Raw genomic sequence first — 14,062 nt, forward strand, 5'->3', positions numbered from 1 at the left:
GATTGTGCACTGTAAAAATCAAGCTGTCATCTCATATGCTCTTGGGGGCCCCCTGGTGGCCACGGAGGTCCTAAGCAGCCGCTTAGTTCACTTATGCGTTGGGCTGGCTGTGCATGTGGAAATAAATAAATGTATACATTTACTGTTCTCCTTGCATCTACCAATGCAATTTAACAGCTAGCCAAACTCCATCCATAAAGTACAGACGAGTCAGGATTCATCTTAGTCTTTGACGTTTAATAAGATGCCAGGTACATTATGAATTAAGAGTAAAACAGCAAATTAACCAATGACTAAAGAGCATTCATGTAAGTAATTCTAAAACTCTTATCTGAAAATACCCCAAATGAAATCAATGTCATCAATTTACTTAAATGGGATCATCAGACGGTCAAAAAATTGTCAACAAATACAAATATTGATATCTTATCAAGGTAGATTGAGTGCTGTGTCAAACAATGGCTAGGCTAATAGCTAAAGGCTATCATCACAAAATGAATCAAATCAAAGGTCTGAATAAACTTATCACAAATATATGAAAATATGTATCCAGTATTACGTAAAGAAGAATTAACTAACAGATGATGCTTTTACAAACGCAAAACAAAGGATGGCATCTGAAGATTGAGAAAACATGAGAAATGTGATCACTTATTTTTCTAGAGAACTGCCACTGGGGGGTACCAAAACTACACAACTATAAATACTATACAAGTGACAAGTCAACTTGGAGCAGAACATACATAATACATATAATGTATTATGTATGTACTATAATACATACCCTATAATACCCTATAATACCCATACCCTATAATACATACCCTATAATAACTATTTATTTCCACATATTTATCCTTTTTTAATAGTTGAGTTTGAGTCCCTCAGTTGTAGGGTGACCAGATGTCCCCGTTTTCCGGGGACAGTCCCGGTTTTGGCTGCTCTGTCCCCGACGGGAGCTGTCCCCGGAAATGTCCCCGTTTTATATCTCGTTCAAAATAATCCGCAAATTGCAAAACATTGCAAAAAATTCCGGCCAGCATACAGCATACAGAGGTTTCTTAATAGTGCTGTCAAAATTGGCTATATTATTTCTAAACATATCTCTCTATTAAAATACATTAAACAGTTCAATCCCGCTTTTCTCCAGTAGGCTATTCATATACACCGGCAGCGAGTTCACGCACACCGCAGTTGAACACAGACACGCCTCCTGTCATTCACTCAGAGCAGCGGCAGGCCTCGAGACTCTCGTTTGGTCCGGTTGAAGGGTTTTTGTTATGATATAACACCTGATATGACAACATTAGCACACGTGTCAGCTAAACATTCATTCAGTGTTTCCCATTAAAGGGATAGTTCACCCAAAAATGAAAATTTGATGTTTATCTGCTTACCCCCAGTGCATCCAAGATGTAGGTGAATTTGTTTCTTCAGTCGAACGCAAATTATGATTTTTAACTGCAACCGCTGCCGTCTGTCAGTCAAATAATAGCAGTAGATGGGAACTTCTACTATAAGAGTAAATAAAACTTGCTTAGACAAATCCAAATTAAACCCTGCGGCTCGTGACGACACATTAATGTCCTAAGACACGAAGCGATCGGTTTGTGCGAGAAACTGAACAGTATTTATATCCATGTCCAACTTCGTTCAGAATCCAGTTAGTGAGGTCAAAAAACGCGTTCTGATGACGGAAGTGATGTCTCGCGCATATACTTCAATGAGTGCTAAACATCACTTCCGTTGTCAGAGCGCGACCAGACCTCACACACCGGAAGTTGAACGGAGTTGGACATAGTGGTGTATTAGAGGTAAAAAATGATATAAATACTGTTCAGTTTCTCACACAAACTGATCGTTTCGTGTTTTAGGACATCAATGTGTCGTCACGAGCCGCAGGGTTTAATTTGGATTTGTCTATGGAAGTTTTTTCGACTCTTATTGTTCAAGTTCCCAATCACTCCTATTATTTGACTGACAGACATCAACGGTTGCAGTTAAAAATCATAATTTGCGTTCTGAAGAAAAAAAGTCACCTACATCTTGGATGCCCTGGGGGTAAGCAGATAAACATCCAATTTTCATTTTTGGGTGAACTATCCCTTTAATGACCCTGTGCCGCCGCTATTTCATAATGAACCGAAAATTTAAAACATAAATCGTCTCTACGTTGTATTTTGCCAACAAACTAAAATTGAAACCGTGATATGGCTTTGTGCCTTTATAAAACAGCAAAATACAGTGATTAAGTACATATACAGTCTCTCTACATATACATGCCCCCGGACCCCCCTAGAGGAGGTACACTGAACATTCTACAAATTCCAGTGGGAAATAATGTAGTCTACATTTTATGAGCTTTACTCAAGAATACCACAACAAAGCTCCTTTCATGTCACTAAAGCTGTTAACAGAAAATTAACCCTCCTATTACCCTCAAAATCCAGTAACACGGCTTTTCCGGTGTGGTCAATTTGGCCCCAGCAATTAAAAACCTCCAGAATATAATTTTATTTTCAAAGTTTTATGTATCAGGCACTTTATGTTTCTTCATTGACTACTCAAATAGCTCTTTAAACAAAACAACCCCCCTCATCACCCCCGACCCCCCCTCTGCTGACTATATATTATAATTCCCCCCTCCCCCTACACTATTATGATGTAATACTACAGGTATGGCTATGATAGGTTAGGACCCCAAAACAGATGAAAGTTGTTTGAAGATTATAAAATTGCATTTTATAATGACCTCAGTATAATATAATATAATATAATATAATATAATATAATGTATTTGCCATCATGGGTAACAACATGCAGTATGTTTGGGGTCAATTTGACCCTCCCTTGGGACCGCCCCACGCATGGGTGGTCTCAGGATGCTTCACTGTTGGCATGACACAGGACTCATCATGGTAGCTTTCACCTTTTATTTCCCTGGACTATTCATTTTCCAGATGTCTCAAATAGTCGGATGGGGGCTTCATCAGAAAAAATAACTTCTTTCAGTCTTCTGCTGTCCAATCCCTGCTGTACTTGCAGAATTCTAGTCTGTCCTTGATGTTTTTCTTGGAGAAAAGTGGCTTCTTTGCTGCCCTTCTTCACCAAGCCACTGTCCAAAAGTCTTGACCTCACTGTGCCTACAGATGCACACCTGCTGCCAATATTGAGCTCTGCACATGGTTCAGGATTGACTCTTCAGGAGGTGACTGTCCTGCCACTTGCTGGACACTCTGGGATGTTCTGAAGGCTTCTTCATTGCAGCTGAATTTCTCAACTTGAAGTTCTTGATGATCCAGTAAATGGTTCTTTCAGATGCTTTGCATCAAAATGGCCTCACATGCAAAGAAACTGCTGAAAAGCGATGATGGGACGCATTGAAGACGCAAGAACACAATGACTGGAAGCACCTTTTCCTCCTGACTAGAACTTGTTTGCACTTTCCCATGTGCTGAAGTGATTAGTGAAATTATGATAGCTGGTCACTTTTTACCAGGACCTCAAACAGGTCCTTTTTTGTTCTGCCAATGAAGCATTTACTGTATGTACCGTAAATACTGTATGTAAAATGCATCTGATCAACACCACAACTGAAGCAGCAAACTTTTAACAAGCAATTCATCTAATGAAGGTTTCTGAGACTACAACCCACTGCAGAGAACCACCAAAACTTTTGGCCATGGCTTTACCCTATCATTCAGGTGGGGGGCGGGGCCATGATAAATTGCCATTTTTGAAAGGTAATGTACCTTCTTGTGGTTGAGAGACAACAGAAGAGAAAACATTAAGAATCTCATTCTGAGCAGGATGTCTCAAAATTAGGATTCTCCTCATCTGTTTTCGTGAGAATTATGATGCCCCCGGCCCCCCCGATGACAGTGTTTCGCGCAATACCTTCAGGTATGGTTATGACAGGTTAGGGCCCTAAAGCAGATGAAAGTTGTTTGTAGATTATAAAATTGCATTTTATAATGACCTCAGTATTATCCAAAACAAATATGTGTAAAATGTTTATATTTCTAATATGTTTTATACAGATAAATGAGCCTGGGGTCAAATTGACCCCAAGGATCATCGATGTGTATAGGACTGTGTACAGGACACTGAAAATATGTCATAGTGAAAAATTTCTGTTTACCTAGTTGTCCCCATTAAATGACGAAAAGTCATCAAGTATGAAGCAAAAAAAAGATGTCAACCATATTTTTAGAGGCGTTAAACATTGCGTGGGGTCAAATAGACCCCAAAGATAATAGAGTCTGGGAACGTGACGTCAGCAACGCATTGCATTCTGGGACTTTAGGTCACGGATAGTACAGTAGAGACTGGGAAATAGTTAAGGGAGATATTAAAATTATATATTATACAGTTAAAAACATATTAGAATTGTGAACGCTGGCTGTGTTATGAACTATCTGCATATACTGACCAGCGTGGAAAACGGATGTGAAATGGAGCACCATTTTGTCCCATTTTCGGGACATTCTAAAAAGCTTAATGTGGCGTATGTAAGTAAACATCATACTAATAGCCTAGAATTTGAACGCAACGCGTTTAATTTCACATTAAACGTTTTCCTCTCATAGAAACTATATGTACAGCAAAGCAGATGAGCCCAGAATATGAACAAAATGCGTCTTATTACACGTTAAGTCACTGTCCATTAAGCGTTTTCTTTATGGGAGGAAAATGCTTGTGTTAAAAGTGTTGCGTTCATATTCTGGGCTCATCTACTTTTCTGTAGTAAACACCAAACTAATAAAGCATACTAAGTTTTGTTTGTTAATAACACTGTCTTAGTAAATTAAGCCACGTTAAGCTTTTTCGCGTTAAGCGTGTTAGAATGTCCCTCTTTTTCTGCCTTCCAGCTTAGAAACGACACAATGGTGAAAGTGAAACTCAATGAAAATAAACTTGACCAAAATGTGGCTTTGTCATTTGTATTTATTACAGATTCATAACTTCTAATCCGTTTGAATATGTAAGTGCTCACGCCGTTAATAATGTACGAAAACACGTTTAGAAATGTTATTAGTGATGTAGCTTGTTGAGATCACTCTCCGTGTTCATAAAGCAGCACACCTCTGATTCATTGTTCAGCTTGTCTCTGTAAGAAATCATGTATTTATTCCATTTAGGTCCAGTAAAACTTACTTGGTGTAGCGACTCCACAATATAATTCATTTCAGAGCTGCATTACAGAGGGTCATGCTGTTGTTATCCCTTAATGCTTTAACATGAAGAAATCAGGGCTATATGATGATATGCTGGTGAGATCAATCTATATTGTGTTTATTATTTTATCTGGCAGATATATCGGTGCCACTTAGTTATTAAAAACTGAATAGAGACTAGAGAAATCACTTTGGTCCTGTGTATGGTCCGATAGGTGTCAGTATGATTTCTATGCGTGTGTATATGGTGTCCTGGCCTTGCGACTGAGCGATCGAATGAACACAAGAGATTCAAATAATAGTCCATTTATTCTCAGGCAAGTACAAGCAGCTCTTTAAAAAAATAACGTAAATACAGTCGTTTTTTCATCTGGTGAGTTATTTATTGTCGTCATACGCTCCTGAGCGTGACCTAAAACATGGCGGCGACTACCCAGAATGCAACGTGCAGTGACGTAGTTTGCCAAGCTCTATACGAGGGTTAAAATGTCATTGGACAAAAGTTGTAATTTCGTACAGTATAAACAGCTCGTGAAAATGAAAATATTAAATTCAATAATAAATGTTGCAAATATTATTTGTATTATTTATCCCATATTTTGGAATATGATTTTTCAAAATAGTGTAATAGTTTAATAGTTTTTTTCAGTCACTGCTGGAAAGGGTTCAAATATGCAAAAATGCTTGCAAACTGAAGAATCTGGAGGATTTTTCTGAAGAACAGAGCTCAGTTTAACTGCTCAGAACAAACAAGAGACTCATGAACAACCATCACAAAACAAAAAAACAGTCAAAGATCATCCAGATAACCACACACAGTATTAAGAATCACATACTTATGAATGTTGTTATTTTAATAAATTTAGCTACTTTTTTGTCTTGTGAACTAAATGCAAACATCTTTTATGTAAAATATCTTACTCAGGACAGTACTAAACAAAAAATAACATGCATTTTGTATGATCTCTCGTATTTTGTTAAAATTATTCTCATTTTCACAGATTCTGCAAGTGGTTCACATACTTTTTCTTGCAACTGTATATTTATTTATGTATTTATTTATTGTTTTTGTAGGTTTGGCCCTCCATTCAAGTAGTAACTGCCATTATTTACAGCTATGATGATGAGAATATTAAGAAACTTGACTCAGTTACAACACATTTCACATACTGTAGTAGTTATGAGTATAATTAAAATATATTTAATTTAATTGCTAATTTTAAAATTATTTTTCTCACAGATACATTTAAAAGCATCATTACAGGGATAATCTTGCCACGCTGATGAATATAACAAAGCACAGTTCTCTTTTTTAAATCCACTTGGGTCTCCAGAATTCCAGAACCTGAAAGAACAGATCAGCATTAGATGTTCAGTGCTGCTTCCTGTGTGATATGATACTGACTGTGAGATATGATCATTTATTAGAGAATAATCAGTTTAATTCAGTGATTTCTCACCCAGAGGTCATGTTGGTGCCATCAACCCATTTCCATCTGCCCTCCTCATCACTGTCAGTCAGACCAATCCAGACTTTAGCGTCACCAGATATCTTTTTAACAAACTCCTGGTAGAATGAAGCAGGAAGTCACATTTAAAGGGTTTGTTCACCTAAAACTGAAAATCCTGTCAAAGTTGTGTACGCTCCACGCAGCTTGCAGATCTCCAGCTAACAGCAATAAGTGTCGCTCGCAACTGTCTAGAAATGTGTCAAATGTTTTTTGTTGTTATTATACTTGGAGTTATGATAAAGAATAGAGCAATATGTTGGTGTACAACTGCAGTGCTTTATCAATACGTTTCTGTGTTGGGCTAACACATATACCATGACTGTTTGTGTGTTTATCAATGAACTGTGGGCTAGGCTCGCTAACATGAACACAAAACAACTTATTTCCTCTCTGAGTCTTTATTTTTAGAACAGAGCGGAGCACCATCATTAATATAATATAATGTAAGTGATGCAAGCGCTGTATACTGTACTCCATGTTAAAGGTGCTACAGAGGATGTTTTCGACAACTGAGAAACCAAAGACTGTTAGTGAGTTTTTGAAATGAGTGCATGCATAACAACAACCCCCCTCCTTCACAGCTCATTTTGAGGGAACACCTCCCAAAACTCGTGCAGGAGTATTGGAACACGAGTGTTTGTTTACCACCGGTTTATTCATATTCAGAGAACTGCGAACAGGTGCGCGTACCAGAAGACAGCGCGAGATTCAGTGATCTGCGATTCAGTGAACTGCGATTCAGTGAACTGCGAACAGGTGCGTGTGCCAGAAGGGAGCGCGAGTGCATGGAAATATTAACACGAAGGGCCTTGCATCACCAGTGCAGACCACCATCAGAAGCTGAAAGCATGCCTGGCCTCTGCGATTTGACTGAATTTGGTGAGTGATGGTTTCAATAATTGTAATATTTTCTGGTATATCTAAGTTAAGTTACCCAGGAGCTCTGCTGACATAGACTTAGCTAACGTTAGCTACAGCTTGATGAATTGAGTCACTGACTACGTTTACATGGACAGCAGTAATCTAATTACTGACCTTATTCTGAATATGACAATAATATGCTTTTAGAATATTCCTTTCATGTTCCCATTTTACATGTTACAGAACATAGATCGATTATTGGCAAACGTCATTACATCCCCACGTCACGCCGCCCGACGTTCTCTACAGAATTTCACGTATCACCACCACACAGTTCGTGCCATATACTGTTTTGGGTGTTTAATTTTTAATCTTACGAAAGCTTCAAGTGCAGTTAATTATTTGACATGCAATACGTGCAAATAGATACGCAGCCCTGCACATGACATGCAAGAAAAAATAATTAAATGTGCGCAAGATTTATATATGATGTGCATGATTTATAAATTGAGGGAACAAATTAGTAAATCGTTTGCACTATTTAGCCTAGGCTACTATTTATTTTCCCTCTCATGTTTGGGGCTCTGTAAATAGACAACGGTGGATACAAATTCTCCAGCAACAGGCCTCCTGTACTTTAATTCGGCAACTTTTATTCATGCCACCGCGACAAACTCAGAGGTACTGGATGAGAGATGAGGTGAGAGGAATTTGATTTGTGGCTTCTTGCTTGACGCTTGCTCTCTTGTTTGCCATCAAAACTGTTGACCACTGCCATGTGTGTATTATGTGTCCTGTGGCAAAATGTGGCGAAAACTCCCACATGACGTTAATAGTATGATTAAGGTGTGTACATGTCTAGAATACACTCCAATAATGCGACTAAAATAGGAATACTCCACCTATCTTAATTCGATTTGTGTTTACTTCGAGTATGACTTTAGTCAGATTAAGGTAATAAAACATCGCTGTTTACGTGGTCCTTTCTTAACCCTTGTGCAGTCTTCGTTTGGGGACCGCACTCGTGGTCTTCGGGGTCTCTGAAGACCCCGGCAACAAAATGCAATTTTGTAACAATATAATATATTTTTAAAAAACCAATGTAATTTTACTCTGTTTATTAATGTTTTTACTCAATATTTGTACAGTTTTTGGAGGATTTGTGATATCTTTTAAATTTATATAAATAAATGAAAAAAAATATTTTTGCTATTTGAATGACTGAAAGACATCTTTTTACAAGTTTTTTTCAGTTGGATTCATATCTAAATGTTATGAAATCACAATTATAACAATAAAAATTACTTTTTGTCAAAGTTTAGCATTTTTTGTACTGAAAAAAATCAGTTTTTTCAATAATATCATCAATAATGTAACCCACAGAGACCCCACTTAGAAACTGGACAAAATCCATTCTCAAAATCAGAAACAACGCACAACACACATAGACAGAAATGAAGTGGCACACTTCCAAAAATGCAAAAAACATCCCCAATACAAAATGGACATGCTCACACACACACGCACGCACACAAAAATAAAAATTATTTATTTTATTATTTTATTACTTTTATTATAAAATTATTATTGAAAAACTGATTTTGCCCTGCACAAAAAATGCTAAACTTTGACAAAGTAATTTTTATTGTTATAATTGTGATTTCATAACATTTAGATATGAATCCAACTGAAAAAACACTTGTGAAAAGACATCTTTCAGTCAGTCAAATAGCACATAGCAAATAGTGGAGCTCTGCAGCCATCTACTGGTAAAAATGTTAGTTTTTTTACTTTTAAAACCGCATTTTTCAAAAGATGGGCAAAAATTTTACACTAAACCATGTCAAATTATCCATGTTATCCACATGAATGAAAGTTAGAAATCTGGGCCTTTTATAAAGTGAATTTTACATAAAAAGCTGTTCATGCATAAAAACCTATTTCAAAATTTTTTTTTTTAATTTATTTATATAAATTTAAAAGATATCAGGAATCCTCCAAAAACTGCACAAATGTTGAGAAAAAACATTAATAAACAAAGTAAAATTACATTGGTTTTTAAAAAATATATTATATTGTTACAAAATTACATTCTGTTGCCCGGGGTCTCCAGAGACCCCGAAGACCACGAACGTAACAATATTTTTTACACTAACATAAAAACAAGATATCACTCCAATTTTTTTTTTATTTGTAGATCTTAAAAGTGTTAACCACCGTACAAAGTCTCATGCCATTTGGACAAAGTATTTGAGAAATACAAAATTTTTTTTTAATTTGAGCAAACATCATTTGCGGGTAAAAAAGACCCCGAAGACCGCACAAGGGTTAATCAGAGTATTGTGATAATCGTATTAATATCAGATTACTGCTGACAGCTGTCCATGTAAACGTAGTCATTGAACACAGCAGGAGAGAAAGCAACGTTAGCCAGCTAGCTAAAGCTCCGGTGGAAAATTATTAGCTAACGCTACCGTTTTTGAGGAGGTAGATTTTGAGGTGAGGGGACTGACAAGGCAGAAGGTAAAGTGGTCCACCGTTCTATCAATAAGCAGACCTGCCAACCTGTACGCAATTTGCATAGCGGATACGCATTTTGACTTCAAAGTACGCTGGTACGATTTGTCACTCTAAACTACGCAAAAACCTGGTGACGCCTCTGTGCACGCGCAGTCCACAAATCAAGCAACAGCAAAAGAAGAAGAGTTAGACCAATCAAAGCGCTAGGTTCTTCCCCCAAATATACTGTAAATGTTAGACCCAGTGACAGGCTGGCATGAAATGGCTTGCATAATACTTAATAAGGAGGCCATAATCATTTTTGACTCATGGCTGAAGTTAAGTTTCTCCATCTCTCCCCAGGTTGGCAAAAAAAAGCATCTCAAAATGCATCAGATTGATGCTTTAAAATATGGAATATTAAAATTTTTCTTCGGGGGGAGCAGCCCCCGGACCCCCCTAGAGGGGTAATATCCTTCTCACCTTTTTCACCCCTGACCCGTTTTTATGCCTGCAGTTAGTAAAGACAGTTTCGAGTAATATTGCAAAAATGTATAAAACAAAACACCCTCTGTAGCATCTTTAACCAGCAGGTCTGACCAATCACCGCAGATTAGCATCGTGCAAACAAGGGGTTTGGCAAAATGAATCATTGAGGGAATCGTTTGGGAGTTGTTGAGCAAACAAGGCAACAATAAATGCAGATTTTAAGACAATTAAAGTGTTTTTTGACCTTGCATGCTTTTAAACCTGTTGTTGGAGACTCCCAAAACAAAAATAGGAACCTTTCAAATGCCATAATAGGGCGACTTTAACGTGTGTTGGTGAGTAGACATTCATACTGTGAGCAGCACAACCTTTGGTGCCCAATCTATCTTTCACTCACTTGTTCCTCTCTGTTGTTTATGATGATCAGATCTGCTCCTCTCTCTGTACAGTATCTTCTGCTCTCAGTCCAGTTCTTCTTCTCAATGGAAATGAAGTAAAGACTGGATTGATAAATATATTCATCTGTAAACACAACCAGATCATTGACTAGTACTTTTTTCCACCTGTACTGAATTATGATATTAGTTTATGATAGTGGCACTTAATATATATATGTTAAGTATATATATATTGGTATATATAACTAGATGTATATAAAGAAAGTGCAAGTGTTTATGGAATGACCCCATTTAGATATTTAAGTAAACACTTTTACAAGTAATTGTACAATAATTTAATATTACCAATTTCATTGAGCATCTTCCACAGTTCATTTCTCTCCTGATTGAACTGGTCTCTTTCTTTAGTTAATTCATTCCTTTGATTTGTCAAGGCCTTGTTCTTGTTTAGTAGCTGATCTCTCTCATTGGTCAGATTTTTGTTCTTTATTTTCAGCCCATCTCTCTCTTCTGAGGGGTTGATATTCATGGTTAGTAGCTGGTCTCTCTCTTCTGAGAGGTTGGTGATGTTAGTTAGTAGCTGGTCTCTCTCTTCTGAGAGGTTGGTGATGTTAGTTAGTAGCTGGTCGCTCTCATCGGTCAGGTATTCGTTCTTTATTTTCAGCCCATCTCTCTCTTCTGAGAGGTTGGTGATGTTAGTTAGTAGCTGATCTCTCTCTTCTGAGAGGTTGGTGATGTTAGTTAGTAGCTGGTCTCTCTCTTCTGAGAGGTTGGTGATGTTAGTTAGTAGCTGGTCTCTCTCTTCTGAGAGGTTGGTGATGTTAGTTAGTAGCTGGTCTCTCTCTTCTGAGAGGTTGGTGATGTTAGTTAGTAGCTGGTCTCTCTCTTCTGAGAGGTTGGTGATGTTAGTTAGTAGCTGGTCTCTCTCTTCTGTGAGGTTGGTGATGTTAGTTAGTAGCTGGTCCCTCTCATCGGTCAGGTATTCGTTCTTTATTTTCAGCCCATCTCTCTCTTCTGAGAGGTTGGTGATGTTAGTTAGTAGCTGGTCGCTCTCTTGTGTGAGGTTGGTGATGTTAGTTAGTAGCTGGTGTGTCTCTGCTGTGTAGTTTGAGCTCTTTGTATGGATGTGGACACACAGCACTATGACTGCAGTCAGCAGAAGAACACACAGCAGCACCAAACACACTGCAGCTGCTCTGGAGCTTCTGATCTTCACACAATCACTTCCTGAAAATGACAGACAACAAGATGAATGTTTTCTCAGTATCCTAATTGTATGTTTGTGTTGTATGTGTACCTGTATGGTTTCTCTTGGTTGAGTGTTTATATTGCCATGAACAGGCTGAGACATTTTTGTTCACATGATGGAAGCTATATGTGTTTCTACTCTGTAGTCCTCTGCTATTTGAGACTCTACTTTTAATATTTGAGGCCAATAAGTGGCAAAGTATGTCACAGTACAAGAGCATGTGACACCCTTCCTGTTAAAACCAATATATTTGCATAACGAAAAGCTCTTCCTAAAGGGCACTATTGTGGTATTGTGGTTAGATGTAGCAGCCGGAATCAAATTAGCACAGTACAGTTATACATGAGAGAAAAGTCACTTTACTTAATCCAGTGAAATCAAAATTGATGAGAAAATGTAACTTAATTGTGCTTGAAATCAATCTGTGTTCTTCTGTTGAATGTTTGTTTCTATCACCTGCGATGCTTCTTTAAGTGCAAGTCAATTACATGTCACTGAGAACGTAAATGATCTGAAGTCAGTGTAAAGTCTCAAATCATGTGAGGAGCAATGCTCAAGGAGGCTAGGGTAAAGATTGTGAACTTTGACATAATGAGGCACAGAATGATGCTTTCAATGACTTTTTGTACAATAAGTGATACAAATTCAGTGTCATAAAGGCAGTAAAGCCTGTGGTTTCCGTTTCTACATCAACACAAAGATTCTCATGAACATTATTATAAAGGCCTCGGGTTCGGTGTACATTTAAGGACATCTTCAGACCTCAGTCATATGATGAAAAGGCATCATGCCTCACACTGAAAGGCTTCAGGTCTCAGGAAAAACAACGTCAGTGTCAGATCTTGTACAGTTAGGCATCTAATCTGACATTAGATGACTGAACATGTGCAGACTCTGATGATTTGATCAAAGTAATGAATGTGATTACCTGTACGCTGAAGTGGTTGGTGTGTGTTTGTCTCTGTCCTGAAGTCATGATCTCTCATACATTCTACACTCTCATAGATTTCCACTATCATCTCCATTCTGTCTGTGTTCATTCCCTCAGACTCAGTCCTGATCTCTTCATAAATATTATAAGACATTTCTGCTCTTAACCGTCAAACATTAAATGATCTTGTTCCTTGTTTGTTGTAGATGTAGTCAGCACTCGTCTTCTTTGGAAAGCCAGTGACAAACAAACTTGTGATCAATGTGTGAAAACAAAAACACGTTACATCACACCCTTTGACATGAAACAGAAGTTGTGAAAGTCTTTTCTTCCCTTTTGTGATGTATATTCAAGTGAATCGAGTTACATCAAGGCTCGAAATTGCGACCATTTTAGTTGCATATGCTCCCTAAATTTCATGTTTGCGATCTTAAAATAGATTTGGGAGCATTTGTGTGAGTGCAAATAATAGTTGAGGTGCGACCTGTTTTCATTTCTCTACAAAACGCACACTAATTACTGCACAGTATGTGCCTGCTGTGAGCTGATGCAGTAACCGGTCCACCATTCTGTCACATAAGCAATTAAACTTCATATTTACATTCTTATATCTGAAGCAGATTTGTTTGTTTAATATTAGCAGTCATTCACTCCCTTTCACTGCACTCCATTGAATTTTTAACAATGAAAATGTGTGAATGTTTTGACTTGAAATATTCACAGCTTAAATATGCAACCATGTTGAATTTCAGCCCATAAAAATGCAAGCCCTGAAAACAATGCATTAAAATACAAGCACGGTTATAAAGTATTGAGTGACCATAAAGATCATTGTCATGTGCGGCCAGTCTTAAAGTGACAGCAGCCTAATAAACCTGCTGTTATGTCTGTCATTAATGTAAATCAAAGAACAAAAGACAAATAGGAAATCACTCACTGCTTTTGAC

The 14,062-nt window shown here is 37.6% G+C and overlaps 1 protein-coding gene across 1 annotated transcript; it reads right to left on the minus strand.

Moving 5' to 3' along the window:
* Nucleotides 1-6,132: 6,132 nt before the first annotated feature.
* On the minus strand, nt 6,133-13,562 carry LOC125245124 (C-type lectin domain family 4 member K-like). Its single transcript, XM_048155595.1, has 5 exons — nt 13,113-13,562; nt 11,281-12,162; nt 10,935-11,059; nt 6,638-6,744; nt 6,133-6,522 (listed from the first exon to the last, which is right to left on the minus strand). Exons 1-5 carry the CDS (start codon nt 13,267-13,269, stop codon nt 6,384-6,386), a joined length of 1,410 nt encoding a protein of 469 aa, XP_048011552.1. The 5' UTR covers nt 13,270-13,562; the 3' UTR covers nt 6,133-6,383.
* Nucleotides 13,563-14,062: the final 500 nt, after the last annotated feature.

This window comes from Megalobrama amblycephala, linkage group LG14 (genome assembly GCF_018812025.1).
Source record: "Megalobrama amblycephala isolate DHTTF-2021 linkage group LG14, ASM1881202v1, whole genome shotgun sequence".
NCBI lineage: Eukaryota > Metazoa > Chordata > Actinopteri > Cypriniformes > Xenocyprididae > Megalobrama > Megalobrama amblycephala.